At 40.1% G+C, this 19,613-nt stretch overlaps 2 protein-coding genes across 2 annotated transcripts in view; both read right to left on the bottom strand.

Annotated features, from left to right (window-relative positions):
• Positions 1-9,368, bottom strand: part of slc16a10 (solute carrier family 16 member 10) — a 60,309-nt gene extending 50,941 nt beyond the window's left edge. The window contains exon 1 of the mRNA XM_029753430.1: positions 8,739-9,368. Coding sequence (XP_029609290.1) covers positions 8,739-9,090 — 352 coding nt within the window. The 5' untranslated portion in view covers positions 9,091-9,368. The remainder of the gene's footprint in view (positions 1-8,738) is intronic.
• Positions 9,369-10,412: 1,044 nt separating this feature from the next.
• rpf2 (ribosome production factor 2 homolog) lies at positions 10,413-18,512 on the bottom strand. The gene is made up of 10 exons (XM_029753466.1): positions 18,405-18,512; positions 13,355-13,487; positions 13,213-13,250; positions 12,925-12,964; positions 12,594-12,675; positions 12,410-12,486; positions 11,865-11,964; positions 11,527-11,629; positions 11,152-11,296; positions 10,413-10,985 (listed from the first exon to the last, which is right to left on the bottom strand). The coding sequence occupies exons 1-10, from the start codon at positions 18,425-18,427 to the stop codon at positions 10,800-10,802; spliced, it is 927 nt and encodes a 308-aa protein (XP_029609326.1). The 5' UTR covers positions 18,428-18,512; the 3' UTR covers positions 10,413-10,799.
• Positions 18,513-19,613: the final 1,101 nt, after the last annotated feature.

The following is a 19,613-nucleotide window of genomic DNA, read 5'->3' as shown; positions in this document are numbered from 1 at the left end:
TAAACAGGCCCTGGTACGCATGTAACTTGGTTGCAACTGCCAAATATGCTTTCAGACATGTTCTGCTATTCCCTGGTAGGAGCAGTGGTCACTGTACTTTAAGCCAATATTTCCAACATTCACCCTGGCTTTCCTAATACTGTACCTAACCCTCAGTTCCAAACCTTTGTGTGTATAAACTCACATGGCCTATGCGTTACTGATGCACACAAACAAACTCTACACACACCCACATATCATTATTCTTTAGTTGCATTTGTGTACATTTGTGTCTAAAAAAAAGTGGGGCCTTCTGAGTGGCGCAGCCATCTACAGAGGCGTCACTACAGACCCGGGTTTGATCCCTGGCTGTATCACAACCAGCCGTGATTGCGAGTCCCATAAGGCGGCGCACAATTGGCCCAGCGTCGTCTGGGTTAGGGGAGGGTTAGGCTGTGGGGGGGGGCTTAACTTGGCTTAATGTGCTCTAGCCACTCATTGTGGTGGGCCGAGGGACTGCAGGCTGAACTCTGTCGTCAGTTGAAAGGTGTTTCTGCCGACACGTTGGTGCAGCTGGCTTCCGGGTTAAGAAGCGCGGTTTGGCGGGTCATGTTTCGGAGGACGCATGACTCGACCTTCACCTCCCGAGTCCATTGTGGAGTTGCAGCGATGAGGCAAGATCGAAAATGGGGAGAAAAGGGGGATAAAAAAAAAGAATAATAATTATGAAAAGTATTTTTGTCTAATGTCTTTTTTGCTACAGTTGAAGTCCAAAGTTTACATACACTTCAGTTGGAGTCATTAAAACTCGTTTTTCAACCACTCCACAAAGTTCTTGTTAACAAACTATAGTTTTGGCAAGTCGGTTAGGACATCTACTTTGTGCATGACACAAGTAATTTTTCCAACAATTGTTTACAGACCGATTATTTCACTGTATCATAATTCCAGTGGGTCAGAGGTTTACATACACTAACTTGACTGTGCCTTTAAACAGCTTGGAAAATTCCAGAAAATGATGTCATGGGTTTAGAAGCTTCTGATAGGCTATTTGACATCATTTGAGTCAATTGGAGGTGTACCTGTGGATGTATTTCAAGGCCTACCTTCAAACTCAGTGCCTCTGCTTGATATTATGGGAAAATCAAAAGAAATCAGCCAAGACATCAGAAAAAAAAATTGTAGACCTCCACAAGTCTGGTTCATCCTTGGGAGCAATTTCCAAATGCCTGAAGGTACCATTTTCATCTGTACAAACAATAGTACGCAAGTATAAACACCATGGGACCACACAGCCGTCATACCGATCAGGAAAGAGACGCGTTCTGTCTCCTAGAGATGAACGTACTTTGGTGCGGAAAGTGCAAATCAATCCCAGAACAACAGTAAAAGGACCTTGTGAAGATGCAGGAGAAAACAGGTACAAAAGGATCTATATCCACAGTAAAACGATGCCATTGGCGTCAGCTAATGGGGATCCTAATAAAAATCATAAAACCTCCATTTCAACTGAACAGATTGTGATAACGCTAGCATAATGCCATGCATTTTACACCTCAAGAACTCTCTAGTCAACATGAACAATTGCAGGCTGGCCACAAAAAAAACTGGTCTGCTAGTTTAAACATCAAGGAGGCCCGAATACCAGTAAGAATGTATTTTATACAGAATTTCTTAGAGACCCATAGCCATCTACCTAAGCAGATGAGGGCCAGTCCACCAAACTTTTTAACCCGGTCTGTGGTTTAAGATTAGTTTAGTCATGCGTAGTGCCATAGAAATAGAGCACATCTTATGATGGCAAGCATCCCATAAGTGATCAATACAAGATGGATCAGTTGAGAAATACAGGTCGAATAAACACTACCAATATTTTTTTTAATTGTGCATGCCTACACTTAGGCTAGTCTTTGTTCCTGAAAATGAATTTATATAAATAAATGGTAAACGTTTATATATTATTGCAGAGATTCTTGAAAGTCTCAACAATTCTTGTCCGGCTAGGAAACTTTATTTTTTTTTCAACTATAAAAAAAAAAAGGGATAAAGGATTTTGTGTACTTTCTTGCAATAGCCCTCTCTGACTTTAAATAATATTTCTCTCAAAACCTTGACTCCTAAAAAAATAAAATTTAAATAATCTGGGGTTTTGGTCAACTCAGATTTGTATAAAATTGTAAATTAGTCAGGACTGAGCAGGGCCAGCTATACCATAACCTCTTCTTCATCTCCTGATTGCATGTAGTACAACAAGACAATGCATGGTCCCGAAAGACCTCTACTTTTGATAGATTTAAACAATATTGAAATCACCACGATCACAACCTCTCAACTCCATCTCCCTTATAGATTAAGACAGAATGAGTTATGGTTAAAATGTTCATTTTAAAATTAGGTTTTAGAGTCATAAAGCAACTGAGGAAAAACTATTTCTAATACGTATGCCACTTGAATAATTAAGATAAATATGCAATTTGGCAACTTCGTAAAACATCAGCTCAGATTTTAAAAAATATATATTATTTCAACTCTGTCAGAGTGCTGAAGGATCTGATAGAATGGTTGTTTTTAAATTGGGGATTTTCAAATGAATAATTTGCTATATTTTCCTTTTTTTACTTGAATTTGAGGTAAAAATATGTCAGTTTTGAGCAATGAGAATTCCTAATTCAATGGTTTTGAATATGTTGTCAACTCCGCCACTGATGGCTAACCCCACTAAGATCTCTTTTCTGTCAATATTTTAACCACTGTTCTGCAACATATGCTTAAACTAATTGAAGTCATGTTTGCTTTATAAATGTTGTTTAAAACAACAATGGTGAGATTTGTATTACATATTTGAATAATCCGATGTTATAAATGAAACAAGCGAGGCCTTTAAAAAAATGTGGACAATAAATAAAAATAAAAAAGGCTTTTATTATGTCTGACGGAGTTTAAATAAATCCAGTGTATTGCATTTTATGAAGAAAAAATAAATAGTTTATTTTACAACATGGGTGTCAAACTCATTCCACGGAGGGTCTAGTGTCTGCTGTTTTCTCCTTTCAATTAAGACCTAGACAAACAGGTGAGGGGAGTTCCTTACTAATCACTTAATACATCAATCAAGGACAAGGGAGGAGCAAAAACCCACAGACACTGTCCTCTGTAGAATGAGTTTGACACGCGCTTTACATGGTGTGATAGCTGATACTTATGTGATACTGTGATGGCTGATACTTATGTGATACTGTGATGGCTGATACTGTGATGGCTGATACTGTGATGGCTGATACTGTGATGGCTGAATCAAATATATATATTTCAAATGTTAATATTAAGAAACATGTTTAAAAAAAAGTTATGAATAACAGCACAAATGAAAATTGGTAATAGCGTATAGGCTTAAAAAGTGCAACTACATGGTTGATTATACAGGTGTACCATCTTAAAATGTGACCAGTTTCTCACAGCAGGAAAATCATCCTGCAACAGGAAATGTTAATTAGAAGTACCCCTTTTTCCTTCAGTCAATTCAGCGAAGTCATGGGTGGAATTATATTCATATTTTTCATAATTAATCAACATTTTATTTTTTCCCGCCAAAAATCCAGTGCTTCTATGTGAAACAGCTTTGTTATATTTGAGTCTTGTGTGATGTATACTAAGTGTAATATTGGGATGCAAACTCAAAATGTAATACATTTCAACTCTATATCTGACATAGTACAGGCCCATAACCATGTGTGTGAGGTGTATACTTTTGTTTCAAAGTAGTTTAAGACTACCAAGAAACACTCAGTGAACCTAATTTAGCCCACTGCAGTAAAAGGTTCATGGATATTTTTGTAGGAGTTGATACATTTTGAGTTAGTGTAAATCAAGTCTGAAATTTTTAAAGTGGAAAGTACAAACTTTACAAGCCTTTTTAAACATTGAATACACTACAAGTTTGCGACAACAGTGATCAAATTAAGATACGATATCTGTAGTACTCTGAAAGCATCTCTTTTATCTCCCATCCAACCCAATTTTCCCTGACAGGTCATTGAGAATTAATTTACAAATAATGTCGTTACAATTCATCATGAAATGAATTGCTTGTAAAATTAGGCCAATCTGACGGAGTTCAATACAATCTAAATCATTTTAAACAATCTTGTTAACCCTGTTACACGGAAACAAATTAGTGTTTCACTATCTAAAAACACCTCGCTCTGTGAAAGAAATTCCATAGACGGAAGGGACAAAGTTCAATTAGGATGATCGATTGAGCATCAATTTAAACTAGTCTTAATATCAACACCTCCGGTCATGTGAAAGCAATGGGCCTCCAACCAACGGCCTTCCTTTGCACTTCTACTTAGGAGACATCCTGACAGAGGCAGGTGGCATTTAGGTAGCATTTGTGCAACCCAACAATCTTCCCCCCTTGAACCCCCACGTTGGGGAGAGAAAGGACGTCAATGAATGTTGACCGAGGTCATTAGTCCAACTGTTGAGACAAACAGCACCTAACAGGAAATTGTCCAACTGGTGAATGGAGAGTCAACACCTTTACGATCTGACTGGATAGGAAGGGGTCGAGGGGCTCATGTTGGTGTATCAAGTTTATAGATGGGCCTAAATGGGTGTTGTCTAGGGTCAATTTAAAAATTCTACTTTACCTGAGTGACAGCTAATTTGAGGTCCCAGTTCATCTCAACCCTATTGGGACCATTGCGTATGCTCGTGTTAACATCAAGGAGGCTTTAATACCAGTTAGAGATTCCTGAATTTCTTGATGAAGACCGGGCTGATCTTTGGTATTCTACAACAAGATAATAAAATAAACGTCTTGCTATATTCATGATCCATCTACTCCATATTGATTAAACAGACTTCCAGAAACCCCTTCCTATATGTTCCCCGTTACTTCTGCAGCCATACAACAATGTATTGAAATGATCACGTTTCCTCTCTGGCAGCCAACCAGCAATCCAAACAAGGCATACCCAGAGTTCGGCAAAATATACATTATACGGTGCCTTCTAAAAGTTCTCAGACCCCTTGACTTTTTCCACATTGTTACGTTACTGCCTTATTCTAAAATTGATTAAATCTACACAATACCCAATATGACAAAACAAAAAACAGGTTAAGACATTTTCTAATTTACAATTTATTTATTTATTTATTTTTTTAAATATGACATTTACATAAGTATTCAGACCCTTAGTATTTTCTTGAAGCACCTTTGGCAGCGATTACAGCATTGAGTCTTCTTGGGTATGACGCTACAAGCTTGGCACACCTATATTTGGGGAGTTTCTCCCCTTCTCTGCAGATCCTCTCAAGCTCTGTCAGGTTGGTCAGGGAGCATTGCTGCACAGCCATTTTCCGGTCTCTCCAGAGATTTTCGATCGGGTTCAAGTCCAGGCTCTGGCTGGGCCACTCAAGAACATTCAGAGACTTGTCCCGAAGCCACTCCTGCATTTTTTTGGCTGTGTGCTTAGGGTCTTTGTCCTTTTGGAAGGTGAACCTTTACCCCAGTCTGACGTCCTGAGCACTCTGGAGCAGGTTTTCATCAAGGGCCTCTGTACTTTGTTCTGTTCATCTTTGCCTCGATCCTGACTAGTCCCCTAGTCCCTGCCGCTGAAAAACATCCCCACAACATGGTGCTGCCACCACCATGCTTCACCATAGGGATGGTGCCAGGTTTCTTCCAGACATGACACTTGGCATTCAGGCCAAAGACTTCAATCTTGGTTTCATCAGACCAGAGAATCTTGTTTCTCATGGTCTGAGAGTCTTTAGGTGACTTTTGGCAAACTCCAAGCGGGCTGTCATGTACCTTTTACTGAGGAGTGGCTTCTGTCTGGCCACTCTACCATAAAGGCCTTATTAGTGGAGTGCTGCAGAGATGGTTGTCCTTCTGGAGGGTTCTCCCAATCTCCATAGAGGAACTCTATAGCTCTGTCAGAGTGACCATCGGGTTCTTGGTCACCTCCCTGACCAAGGCCCTTCTCCCCAATTGCTCAGTTTGGCTGGGCGTTCCAAACTGCTTCCATTTAAGAATGGAGAACACGGTGTTCTTGGGAACCTTCAATGCTGCAGATATTTTTTGGTACCCTTCCCCTGTCTCGGAGCGCTATGGACAATTCCTTCAACCTCATGGCTTGGTTTTTGCTCTGACATGCACTGTCAACTGTGGGACCTTATATAGACAGGTGTGTGTGTGCCCTTCCAAATCATGTCCAATTAATTGAATTTACTACAGTCAAGTTGTAGAAACATCTCAAGGATGATCAATGGAAACAGGATCCACCTTAAGCTCAATTTCAAGTCTCATAGCAAAGGGTCTTTATACTTATCTTTTTTTCTTTGAATACATATGAAAACAATTCTAAAAAACTGTTGTCACTGTCATTATGGGGTTGTGTGTGTAGATTGCTGAGAATTATAAATTGTTTTATCCATTTTAGAACAAGGCTGTAACGTAACAAAATGTGGAAAAAGTCAAGGGGTTCGAATACTTTCCGAAGGCACCGTATGTGTTGCCAAAGGTTCGAGAAGCACCCCCACTGTCTGGGACCTGTATCTAGTGGCAGAGTGCCTAGCTGGATTATGTTCCTCTCAGGCTCTCCCTAGGTGAGACCTCTCTGACAACTGGAGAGGGACTACGAGGGAAAGTGGAAGGCGGGCGACAGCTGTACTTGAAGCGCGCTGACGCAATCCCTGCTACTCATTTCAGACTGAGGAAGAGGGGACTAGGTTTACACTTTGGGGCGGGGGAATAATCTGAGGTTCAGTAGGCCTACTAAGTATGGTACTGAAGAAAAACAATATAACAAGGAAATCCATGACCAATGAGTGATTAGTTGGAATTATAATGAATTGTAATTACAATGTGACAATGCTTTAAGTGAATGCTTTGATTAGTAGCTATCAGTTAACAGGATCTGATTCATCTATATCTGGATTGATCACTTGTGCAAATCTTCCTAATAATCAGAACAATGTCAATGTGAGGAAAAGGGTGATTACTGATTGCCTTATCAAATCTGATGATTAACACTGCCAAGGACTGATGCATGACCTTCCCTTTGAAAAGGGTCATAGTCTACACAACGAGTCTTCTTAACACGTTAACCTAATCAAAGCGTGGTAAATAGCCTTCTCGCACATTTATTAGTGTCCAAATGGAGCACTTCACACATCAACAGAAACCCCCGATAACATCAGCTACAGGTGGCTGATGAACGCGGTCTGAACAGACCGTTTCCAGGCATGTTTCAACATTTTAATGGCCCCGAAACTGAGAGAGCTGTGGTAATTTGTTTCAGACAGGGCTAAATCAAGTCTACCACACAAACTGTTATGCCTGTGTTATACAAAGGATGTTCTTCTTATTTAATACTGTAACGACCCTGGGTTTATAAGCGCGGAAATCGACTCTGCCGGACGAGCATGCTTTTGCGGCACAGTCGATAGCTCGCCGGACTTCGGGCTTGAAGGTCGAGGGTTCGAAACCTGCTCCCTGCTGTTTCATTACAATACTGTAAGGCTGAAATGACAGTGTAATTTATATCCATTAAAGCTGAGATCCCGAAAGGTGACAGCACCGCTGGTCGACCCCAGGCGCATTTTTTGTTTGTTTTGTTGACTAAACAGAAGTGAGGAGCGTAGAAACAGATGAGCAGTGTAGTAAAAACAATTGCAACACATATTCTGCGGTTCTAACGCGTGTGAGGGGAGGTGGGTCTGTATTCGTTGTGCGCAGTAACGACTTTGTTCTAATATCCCAAATGGACGTGGCAGTTTCACCATTAAGGATTCCAGCTTTAACTAACAGCCAAATGAGAACACAATCTTTCATGGGCTTCTTTTCGGAAACATTAACCTTGAAATGCTAAGGTATTCTGGGGTCCTGCTCTTTCATGAACATTTAATGAGTTTTGTATGCACTGCAAGAGCAGCTGCCAAAGAATGCACATTGAGACTGGAGAGAGTCAGGGGGAGCGGAAATATGCCCCTTGCCCTGTTCTTAGTAATCGGTACATGGCCATACGGGAATGAAGGGAAGTATGCAGATAGCCAGACACAATTTTGCTAACATAAGCAGATGTATAAATGACAAATGTCAATGTTGTTATATTATGTCAGTGAGGGCCGACAAAGATTTCCACCACACAATGAATCACTTTTACTGTCAGGGGCCGGTTGAGAGGGGTGTAAAGTAACAAAATAGTAGAACAGATATGATTGTCATGCAACCCTGCACACCGCACACCTGTAGCCACCTAAACGTAGGGGGACACCGGGGAGCTGGACATGATTTACACAACTTTACAAATGAAAAGATTAAGTTGAATGAGGCCAGCTTCTAATTGAGGCATGTAGCTAGTATCCAATGGTTTATATACAATTATTTGGCACGCTAGCTGGCTGTTTGCGACTGACGGACTGTTATTGAAATGCCGGCCTAAACGAACCGCATTGGGCTAACGTTCAACGAATGAGTTAGCCATGTGCATCGCTGACTGACAGAAAACAATCTAGAGTAGAGCGTGCGGTAACTGTATTTTGGATTAGTGTGGGTTTTATGCCATTGCCTAATCAGAACGTATTTACGTGGCTTAGACATACCAGAAGGTGCAATAATAAATTTCACTTTATGAAATACAGCCAAAAAGGAGTACAAATATTTGATTATGCATGCACTCCGCCTACTACGGTATTTGGCTACCTAGCTTGCTGTGTTCGTGTGCCCACTACCCATTTTGTGAACTCACCTGTTTTAAACCTGAGGTCATCGTCTTCTGGTGAGCCGAATTCTTTCAGGAGGGACATGAACAGGATGCCAAAGGCGTTCTGGATTCCGAACACCGCTCCATTGCACCACATTGCAGCCAGCATAACCACCCAACCCCATCCTCCTTCTGGGTGCACGAACTCGGGCTCCTCCACAGCAACGGGAACCTGCTCTTGGATGGTTCCTTTACTATCCCCGTTCTCGTTCTTTTCCTCAGCATCGTCCGAGCGCTTTTCCTCTGCTTTCATTGGTGTCTCCTCTGCAGGCTCCTCAGCGACCGCTTCTTTACTTGCGTCAGATTCAATGTCTGTCATGTTGGTACCGGCTGTCATTTCTTGGAACGACTGTGCAGATTTTTAACACTGTCAAATATGATGACAGCAATATACCGGTAACTAGTCTAAATGGTGCGCTCTCAAGCTGCAGCCAAACTCAACTGAAGAGAATCAGATAATGGTATGCCCCTAAACGTGTCTATCTACAAATAAGAATACTTCGCATCTCCTTTTCAGCGAATTGTTACCTGGAAGATGCATCCATTCAGAAGCAGAAGCCGTATTGAAAATGTCTACCGCCAGCTCGCACTGTCAGTAGTGTAAAACACCAGTGTTGCAATATTGTATAAATAGATACCCGGGGGGCGGGTTGTGCATACATTATGCCGGTAGCTGTCGCTGATTGGACGCATTGCTGTCTTTTTAAAGTATGACGCCAGAGCATTGAATAATTACTGTAGCGATTGAAACATTTGAAAAAAACATTAAAGAGAAGATCCAGAACACATTTGTTTCACCTGGTTATACAGAGGAGATAACTTCTGCTTGCAAGGCAAAAGTTTATTTAGCAGTCTCAGAACTAGAATTTGTGCTGTATTGAAGTTAACGTCCATAATCAAAAAAATGTAATCAATCCAGATTAACTTTACATACAATGGTGGTTAGGAAGGGGGCGATTACCTGTTTTCATAAGTAGCCTATTACCCAAAGTTTTCTGAATTATCCCCATGATCAGTAGGCCTAAACATTATAAAAAACGAAATCTAACACTTTTAAACATAACTTCCTTTAAATAAGACTTAATTGTACTATTTTTGCTATTGATTTCAATATAACGCCATAGCCAAGGTGGCACAGTGGTCTCTGGCACTGCATCTCAGTGGTTCGATTCCAGGCTGTATCACAACCGGCCATGATTTGGAATCCCATAGGACGGTGCACAATTGGCCCAGCATCATCTGGGTTAGGGTTTGGCCCGGGATAGGCAATCATTGTAAATAACAATTTGTTCTTCAATGACTTGCATAGTTAAATAAAGGTTCAATAAAAGAGAATATTAACTATGAATTTAGCAGCTCAATAGTCAAACAGCGACCTTGTGTACAAAGTTAACTATCCCCAGAAACATCCAGCAATTTAACACCAATACTTCTGACTTCATATCCACATCTGCCGGCAAATGTTTCATACCTGGAAGCTGACTGAAATATACCAAGTTGTCTAATTACAGTTGTGATTTCTTCATAAGGAGGCAAATCTTTATACCTGAAGGTTTGTGGTGGCACAGTGAAAAGTGTAATTATTTCCTCTCAAACTTAACATTTCTGAATGTACCAGAGATAAATAGTACATTATGAAAAGAACAGCACAAGACAAGATGTACAAAACAAATTTATTCATTGAGAACTGTTCCCCGATGTACGCGCAGTTTAAAATACAGAAAATAAAAGTATTTTAGATGAATGATGGCTAATTCAAATTTTTCTTATGCACCCACACAGACTGCCTGCCATTCACACAAAACCTTTCCAACCTACGCAACATCAGCAACAGAATGAAGACAATTTGCAAGGCATTAAAAAGAGATATCGATTAGCACACCACCACATTGTTGTCTTGAAACATTGACGAACATACCTGCAGAAGGTAAACATGTGGGGGTCATTCTTTTCATCATTGATGACAATTCTGAAGAAATCAGTCAACATCCACAGTTAACTTGATGACGTGAGCTTGTGAAATGTCCATTAAAGCCTGGGAAGACTTCACTCTCCTTCAGTGGCTTTCGGGGACGTCTCTCCTGCCACGACAGCAGCGGCTGCCGGGCCCCTCCTCTTCCTCAGACCCTTCATCTTACGTGTCTGGAGCTTGGCCAGATCCTGCTTCTGCATGTGCAACCTGCCAAACTTGGTACCAAAAGTATCGTGGGATATGTTCTTCTTCTTCTTGGGCTGTAAAGAATAGAAATGACAAAGAGCAACATGAGAACTTCGATTGCTTTGAAGTTTCATTTCAATTAAGACGTTTTAAAAAGAAGCAACCTCTCGCGCCATTCTACATAGCGGCTGTTGAAAGAGCGTGAAAAAGATGTTGACTGCAACTAGACATCTTTCCTACCTTCAGAGCCTTGGGCTGTTTGTGAGCTGTCTTGTACAGGTCGTCTGATGCCAGGTGTGTTCTCCGCAAGATAAAGTCAAAAGACGGCCCAATCTCCTCCAGCTCAATCCTTGGGGTCCGACATCCAGACTTCTTCAACAGGGATCTGGAGAAAACAAAGAGCTTTGACTAGTGATCATTTCGGGGGGGTGAGATGGACGGTAGACACTAACTTCACAGAACGTGGCAACGTCCCAAATGGCACCCTATTCCTTTTAAAGGGCCCTGGTCAAAAGTATTACACTACATGAGGAATAGGGTGCCATTTGGGACACAACCCGTATGTCATAATAGGAGGCACTGGTAGATGGTCCAGCTGCTCGAAGGCAGACATACCTGTAGCTGCGCATGTAGATTTTCCCCTCCAGAGCAGTGAAGTGCAGGACATGCTCCAGACCAGCCAGGCGCACTGAAGGCACAACAGGACCTCTGAAGAAGTCTGAATAATAAAACAAAGTTAGAGTAGAAAATGGTCAATAGTGTCGTTGACATGAAATGCAATGTTATTATAAGACCAAAATAATGGAGGATTTGGTAAGTATTTATTATCTAAATGTTTTCTAGTTAGAGTAAATGTGTTTTAACTAAAGGGGAAATCTTTAACTGTAGGACTGAAATTAACCCCACAACAACTTAACACTAAATTCAAAAGTTTAGCTTAGACTAAATTGTACCTGTAAGAAGGCTCTTTAGGCGTTTGTGGTCATTGTCATGGTCAAAAGCATCCCCTGCAAACACCAGCATCGGTTTAGTCCCCTCGGGACATTTGCTGCTCTGCAATGCATTGGAAACCGAACATAAAGTTACAGGAGGAAAAGTACAATAAATTCATCATATAAAAATAGACATGATGAACACTAACAACTTACTTTGTTTACAATCCAAGTGTGCCTGTTCCAGCCATTAGTGTCTTGTCAGTAAAACTACAATTTTCCAAATGAATCATTTTTAAAGAACGGGAAGACAATGCGTCTAGAATAGTGTTTAGAGCAAAGTTCAGTTCTAGATGTTAATTCAGGCCACCGGGAGAGAATGTAAATGAGGTGTATTTATTTGGCCTATCGTAGCAGACCGTGGACAAAGACAAGGCGATGAAACACTCAGTGTTAATGAACTAAGATCCTGGCAGATTGAGAAGGCACAGTGGTGTCATGCACCAATGTTGAACAACGCAACTACAACTTACATAGAAAATGTCTCAAAATAAAGGAAACGTCACCTTGATGTCACTTAGGGAGTTATACTTCTCAATGCCGAGCTCAATCATATCCAGCACATGGAAATCAAACAGACGACCTGAAAAAAAAAAAAAAAGTCAAACCCTTATCTGCTGTGAAACATACCAGACATCTCCTGTAGAGCAAGGTCTCCATCTCCCACTGATAAAATATAAAAATGCTTACCAAATATGAGATTGTTTGGCCTTTTCTTGTTGTGTGAGCCAAACAAAAACAGAGAACTATCTGTTTTCTTCGAGAAGAATTCCTGTAGACAGAGACAAAATACCGATGATTGGGAATTCTTACATAATCCGCGGGGAGTGCTGATTTTAGTGCTGTGAACACACTGCATCTTAAAATGATGCTAGTATGTCTACAGTGTAAAATACTGCTTTGACTACTAGCAGGTGAATGTTCACAAATTATCACAATCCCAAACAATTGGTATGTCCAAGTTAAAACAAATCTGATATGAAGTGGAAATGAATTCATGCAACATATTGAGTTAACTGACCAATGATGTAGAATCCTCAAATGGCCTAGTTATATTTTTCCTGGAAGGAAAAACAACATTTGGATAAAACACACATCTCAAGTACCAGCAATTGACGGACTAGTGTTTATGCCTTGTTATTATTATTTCAGTAAACCCAGTCCTTCATGCACAAGTATTAAATATCCACTTATCAACGACATTGGCAAAATAAAACATGATGAACACTAAATACAATATTTTCAGTACAACCAGTATACTGGGTTTGTTTGAAGATTAACTTAAGTAAAGTTAAAATCCATCACTTACTTTTTGTACAGTACAGCACTTGGTTTCTTCAGGGCATACTGGAGAAAAAAAACAAATTGAGAGTTATCTAGCTGGCACTCTCAAACCTTGACAGTCTTCATGATTCTAGATGGGGAGGAGGGTCGACAGTCAGAAAACGTACAATGTCTTTTAAGGCCTGAGTGACAGTCATACTGGTGTTGCCTCCTTTCATAATCATGGCATTCTTGATGTTCTCTGTAAGCTTGGGAGCTCTGTTGTCAAGGAAGCGCTTAGCCCTCTTCGTCTTAGGTTTTCTGAGGAGACATTCGTTCAACAACAAAAAGACACTTCAGCTATGGTAGACAAGGACATGAGTAACAACACAGATGATCGGACATAGCGCTTCCATCTAGCGAAATGCACTCAATCAACACTGTTTGGAAGTCTAGCTAGCTAGTTAACATTAGCTAACTACTTGCCCAATAAATAAGACCGTGATACCAATTATTGGTGTACAGTCAAACAAAGCACTGCAAAAAAACGTGTAAAGTTTTCTCAAGCCAGTGTTGAACAAAATCACATTTGAGCTTGCTCTACCGCTTGTCTGTGCGGTTGGTTGGTCCTTATGTAGGTTCGAAATTTGAGACAATATCCACAGGAAAGTATTACTAAACCGACTTTTCAAAACGCTGATTAATATAACCTGGCACTAGACCAACATTGGACTAAAGGAGCCTAACATTACTTCTTGTCGTCCAAGGACCTTACACGTTCAGTTTAGAGGCCAATTGGCTCTGGCAGCCATAACAGCCAAATACTCCATCTGAACGTGACTCGATTCTCAACTGTCGTTCAGTACTTTCATATCACATCAAAATACATTGTTTTAACACAGTTGCAGCCAACAGTATTTTTCAGTGCCAACACGTTTGTGGTGTCTGTCTTCAGTTTACACAGGTGTTCGGAGACGCAGATAGCAAATTTGCACAGCTACGCCTTAGGGATGGGCAGTTGACATTTTTTACTGTTTGAGTACTGGCAAAATTTTTCCCCCGAGGCCCACGCTGGAAAAAAGGTGCGCATTTATCTCTATGCCAACAGTGCTCAACCATGCCTAACTTACCATAACCATTACAGATAAATCCTAATTGTCCCACACACACAGTCAATAACAAGTACCCTTTAAGATTAACTTATTTAAACCGTAATATCAACTGGTTATATTATATCATGGAATTATATAGTTAAATAAAGGTCACATTTTTGTTTTTAAACCCTCCAAAAAATATCTACAAGCAGGCAGTAACCGCCAGTGCTTGCAGAAGCCTATGGCTGTGCAATGGCATAGGCTTGTTTTGTTAATTTCGCAGACATGATGCATGGCATGGCCGATTAATTAGGGCCGATTTCAAGTTTTCATAACAATTGGTAATCGGCATTTTTGGATGCCGATTATGGCCGATCACATTGCAATCCACAAGGAGACTGCATGGCAGGCTGGCCACCTGTTACGCGAGTGCAGCAAGGAGGCAAGTTTAATGCTAGCTCGCAACGTACCTTATCTTATAAAAAACAATCAATCTTAACATAATCACTCGTTAACTACACATGGTTGATGATATTACTAGGTTAACTAGCTTGTCCTGCGTTGCATATAATCAATGCCTGTTAATTTATCATCTAATCACAGCCTACTTCAACTTCGCCAAGTGGGTGATGATTTAACAAAAGCGCATTTGCGAAAAAAGCACAATCGTAGCACCAATGTACATAACCATAAACATCAATGCCTTTCTTAAAATCAATACACAATAATATTTTTTTACCCTGCATATTTAGTTAAAAGAAATTCATGTTAGCAGGCAATATTAACTAGGGAAACTGTGTCACTTCTCTTGCGTTCAGTGCAAGCAGAGTCAGGGAATATGCAGAAGTTTGGGCCGCCTGGCTCGTTGCAAACTGTGTGAAGACCATTTCTTCCTAACAAAGACCGTAATTAATTTGCCAGATTATGATATAACATTGAAGGTTGTGCAATGTAACAGCAATATTTAGACTTAGGGTTGCCACCTGTTCGATAAAATACTGAACGGTTCTGTATTTCACTGAAAGAATAAACGTTTTGTTTCTGAAATGATAGTTTCTGGATTCGACCATATTAATGACCTACGGCTCGTATTTCTGTGTGTTTATTATAATTAAGTCTATTATTTGATAGAGCAGTCTGAGCGGTGGTAGGCAGCAGTAGACTCGTAAGCATTCATTCAAACATTCGTTTGCCAGCAGCTCTTCGCATTGCTTGAAGCATTGAAATACAAATGGCATAGAGAGAAACAGTCCTATAATTCCTATAATAACTACAACCTAAAACTTCTTGACTGGGAATATTGAAGACTCATGTTAAAAGGAACCACCAGCTTTCATATGTTCTCATGTTCTGAGCAAGGAACTAAAATGGCACATATTGCACTTTTACTTTCTTCTCCAACACTTTTTGTTTTTGCATTATTTAAACCAAATTAAACATGTTTCACTATTTGAGACTAAATTGATTTTATTTGTATTATGTTAAGTTAAAATAAGTGTTCATTCAGCATTGTTGTAATTGTCATTATTACAAATATATATTATATATATATATTTTTTTAAAGGCCGATTAATCGGTAGCAGCTTTTTTGGGTCCTCCAATAAATCGGTATCGGCGTTAAAATCATAATCGGTCGACCTCTAGTTAAAACATGATGTAATATAACAATAAAATGAAATAGAACAGAATATTTTTACAAATCAAAAAAGTTGCCAGCGCAAAGTGATGTGCATCTTGTGCCTGGAACAGTTACTCTCAAAGAGTTATCGTTTGAAACAGGGCTGAATTTGGCGAGTTGAAAGTTAGCCTACAAACCAAAATATTTATTATTTTCAATATACATGACGTTCAATTTATTTTCTGAAATGGAACCCTGCATGGTGATAAATTACAACCACGACATCTGTTTGGTGAGTAGGCCTAGACTTAATGATTGATGAAAATACGCTGTCTTAATCAAACCAATGTTTTTGCATATTTTCAGTGTGGAACCTGTATGTTTAAGGTGGTTATAGCATAGCTCATACCAATTATAAATGGCTCTAACAGTTTGCAAAGTAGCATTTTGCGGAAAGTAGACGGGATAATTATTCCAAAACTGCAGCTCGTTGGAAAGTAGTTAGAATGCTCGATAGCAGGCAATGTGGAAAAGTAATCTTTAGACATGTACTGGGGGAAAGGCATTGTAAAAGGTAACCACATTTTGTTTCCCCCACAGGCAGGCAGAGCCGCGACGTTCTATTACAAACTGGGACTATTGCCGAAAGGCCAGTCTCTTTGGCAATGACGGAGTGGAATGTTAGCTAAAAAGACTGGTACACAGACTAGTTCCAAGTCGGTTCTATTCGTCGATTGCTTCAGCAAGGGGCAACAAAGTTTCCTCGCGTTGTTAAGAGTCGCTAAAGGTAGTTAGCATCTATGAATGGGTTAACTTGGCACATGCAAAAAAGTATGTAGGCCTACATGCCTGTAACATGCTGACCACAATGCTTGCGTGTGTGCGCACGCATGTTGATTTTGTCCACCCACACCAGACGCGATCAGGACAGGCAGGTTGAAATTTCAAAACCAACTCTGAACCAACTATAATGTTTCGGGGTCAGGTCGAAAAGCATTAAACATTTATGGCAATTTAGCTAGCTAGCTTGCTGTTGCTAGCTAATTTGTCCTGGGATATAAACATTGGGCTGTTATTTTACCTGAAATGCACAAAGTCCTCTACTCCGACAATTAATCCACAGATAAAAGGGTAAAAGTTTGTTTCTAGTAATCTCTCCTCCTTCAGGCTTCTTCTTCTGAATTTATATGGCAGTTGGCAACCAACTATAAGGGCATTACCACTACCAACTGGACTGGAGTGTGGAACTCAGTTCATCTGTCAATCACGCACGTGGGTATATGCTCCTAAAAACCAATGAGGAGATGGGAGAAGTTCTACTTTAGCGCCTGAGCAGTGTGGGTGCAATGATTGAATAACATGCATGTGCACATTTATTTTGCGACAGCACGCATGCATGTTGATTTTGTATCCCCACATCAGACACAATCAGGACACGCAGATTGAAATATCAAAAACACTGAAACAATTATTTTTCATTTAAGGACAGGTCGAAAAGCATTAAACATGTATGGCAATTTAGCTAACTAGCTTGCTGTTGATAGCAGATTTGTTCTGGGATATAAACATTGGGTTGTTATTTTACCTATAAATGCACAAGGTCCTCTACTCATCTTTCAATCACCCACGTGGGTATATGCTCCTAAAACCAATGAGGAGATGCGAGAGGCTGGATGAGCGGTTTGGTCAGCATGTAAATTACATGTCGGATATTAAAAAAAGTCAAGACAGGACTGATGGAAACAGAAAATGTTGGTAAACTTTCCAAATCGCGACAAAACAAAATATGCTAGACAATGTGGGATATTTTTGTGTCGGTAAAATGAATTATGCAAGAAATGCCGGTGGAAACGCTTTTATGCACAAAAATTGATATAAAATAAGTACATTTGGGAGTCACTGACATTGTGTGGTCTTCCCACTACGATTCGTCGGGAAAGCACGCAGTTTTAGGCTACAGATGAAATACATTATGTATTTAACAGGGTGGTGAAAGTGCAAGGTGATGAGCTTGATGCACCTTTCCAATAAATATTTATGGTCTAATTCTAATAACATGACCAGATACTTGGCTGCCGTTTTAACAAAAAATAACCTCGCCATGTCCGCACTGTATCTGCGAACCTTTGGCTAGAGTGCATGTGCCAATACCAGAGTGGGCACACTAGCTATTTAACGCAACATATGTGAGAAAATCAGCGGAGTTGCAATTGCGATGCATTTTTATGTGCACTGCGTCATCACGCACAGCAGTTTATCCACAAATCAATGTAATTGAATTATCTCCGGCCGTAAAAATGCGAATCTTGTTTTTATGCGGATTTCAGTATAATCGCATGAAAATCTGTCGCCATTTGGATGGAAACCTAACTAGTTAGATTTATTAGGCAAGCTAGATAGCTAACGTTACATTGTTAGTTTCCTAGCAAGTGACTTCGTTTAACTACATAAATACTCGAAAGTTATAGTTTAAGGGTAAAAACCACATTAAGCATGATATACTTTTGTTGGTAAAACACAACTTACATTACTCCTCCGTATTGTTTCATTTTGAGGGCTTCACTCGTGTGCTTGCTTCAAAATACTCCACGTGAATATTACAGCAGCGGAAAATGTCGCGGTTAATTTTGCGTCACATCCGTCGTTCTGTACAGTGGATACATGTGCAGTACTCTCAGGTGGCCATTGGATGACGATAGAGAGCTATAAAACCCGTCGATAACTCAACGCCAGGGTAGAACGACTGTCCCATTGCATTGACGATTAAGTTGAAGGCCGACCGCGGTACTGCAGGCATTGTTTCCAGAAATCAGGATCTCCATTACAGTGAACGGGATTTTATTTTTATTAAACCAGGTAGGCCAGTTGAGAACAAGTTCTTATTTACAACTGCGGCCTAGCCCAGATAAAGCAATGCAGTGCGACACAAACAACACAGTTACACATGGGATAAACAAACGTACAGTCAATAACACAATATAAAAGTCTATACAGTGTGTGCAAATGAAGTAAGATTAGGGAGGTAAGGCAATAAATGGGCCATAGTGGCGAAAAAAATACGATTTAGCAATTAAACACTGGAGTGATAGATGTGCAGAAGATGAATGTGCAAGTAGATACTGGGGTGCACATGGCGATCTTCGTAGTCAATATTGGTGGATATTTTTTTTAGAACACAATCATGGTACCATTAATTGTTTCTATTTTATCAGATGTGTTCTTGAACCGATTACTTTAACATCACAGACTACGTTATAAGGAGAATTTAGTTGCTAATGGCAGCCTGCAGTACCTCCGTCACCCTCCAATTTGAGACACTCAGAGTGCAGCATTGAGCCTAGAGTAGCTCAAACTGCGCATGAAATGCTTCCAAAAACTCCAAGATGGCACACGCTGAAATGACACTTCCTGATCAAACGCGCCCCTGAGCAATCTCACAGGAAACAATGGGGTAAAGTAATCGATTACTTAATTCAGATTTTTTTGATTTATGCTCAAACCCAACACCAACCCAAACTCTCTGAACTTGTTTTCATTACGATTTATTTCAAATGTTGTATATCTTAAATACATGAATGAATGATAACTTAGTATATATAAAATACAGGACATATTTCCGAGATCTGAAAGGGCGAATTATATTAATGTAAATAAATGTAGATATTGTAGGTGCACATTTTAACCAATAGCTAGCCCCAGCAGACTTCCTTTGCTTGCAGCATAATCGCCTTGCTG

This window comes from Salmo trutta, chromosome 1, assembly GCF_901001165.1.
Source record: "Salmo trutta chromosome 1, fSalTru1.1, whole genome shotgun sequence".
Lineage (NCBI taxonomy): Eukaryota > Metazoa > Chordata > Actinopteri > Salmoniformes > Salmonidae > Salmo > Salmo trutta.
Note: the sequence above shows the minus strand (reverse complement) of the source record. Positions and strands in the feature narration are given on the sequence as shown.

What these genes read in the sequence shown, in the direction of transcription:
- rpf2 (XM_029753466.1), bottom strand. Translation starts at nt 18,427, where the DNA reads ATGAAACAATACGGAGGAGTAAT. An exon ending in ACTCCCTAAGTGACATCAAG is followed by an intron (nt 11,965 to 12,409) that starts GTGACGTTTCCT and finishes AATGCATTGCAG; the next exon opens with AGCAGCAAATGTCCCGAGGG. An exon ending in CCTAAAGAGCCTTCTTACAG is followed by an intron (nt 11,630 to 11,864) that starts GTACAATTTAGT and finishes TTTATTATTCAG; the next exon opens with ACTTCTTCAGAGGTCCTGTT.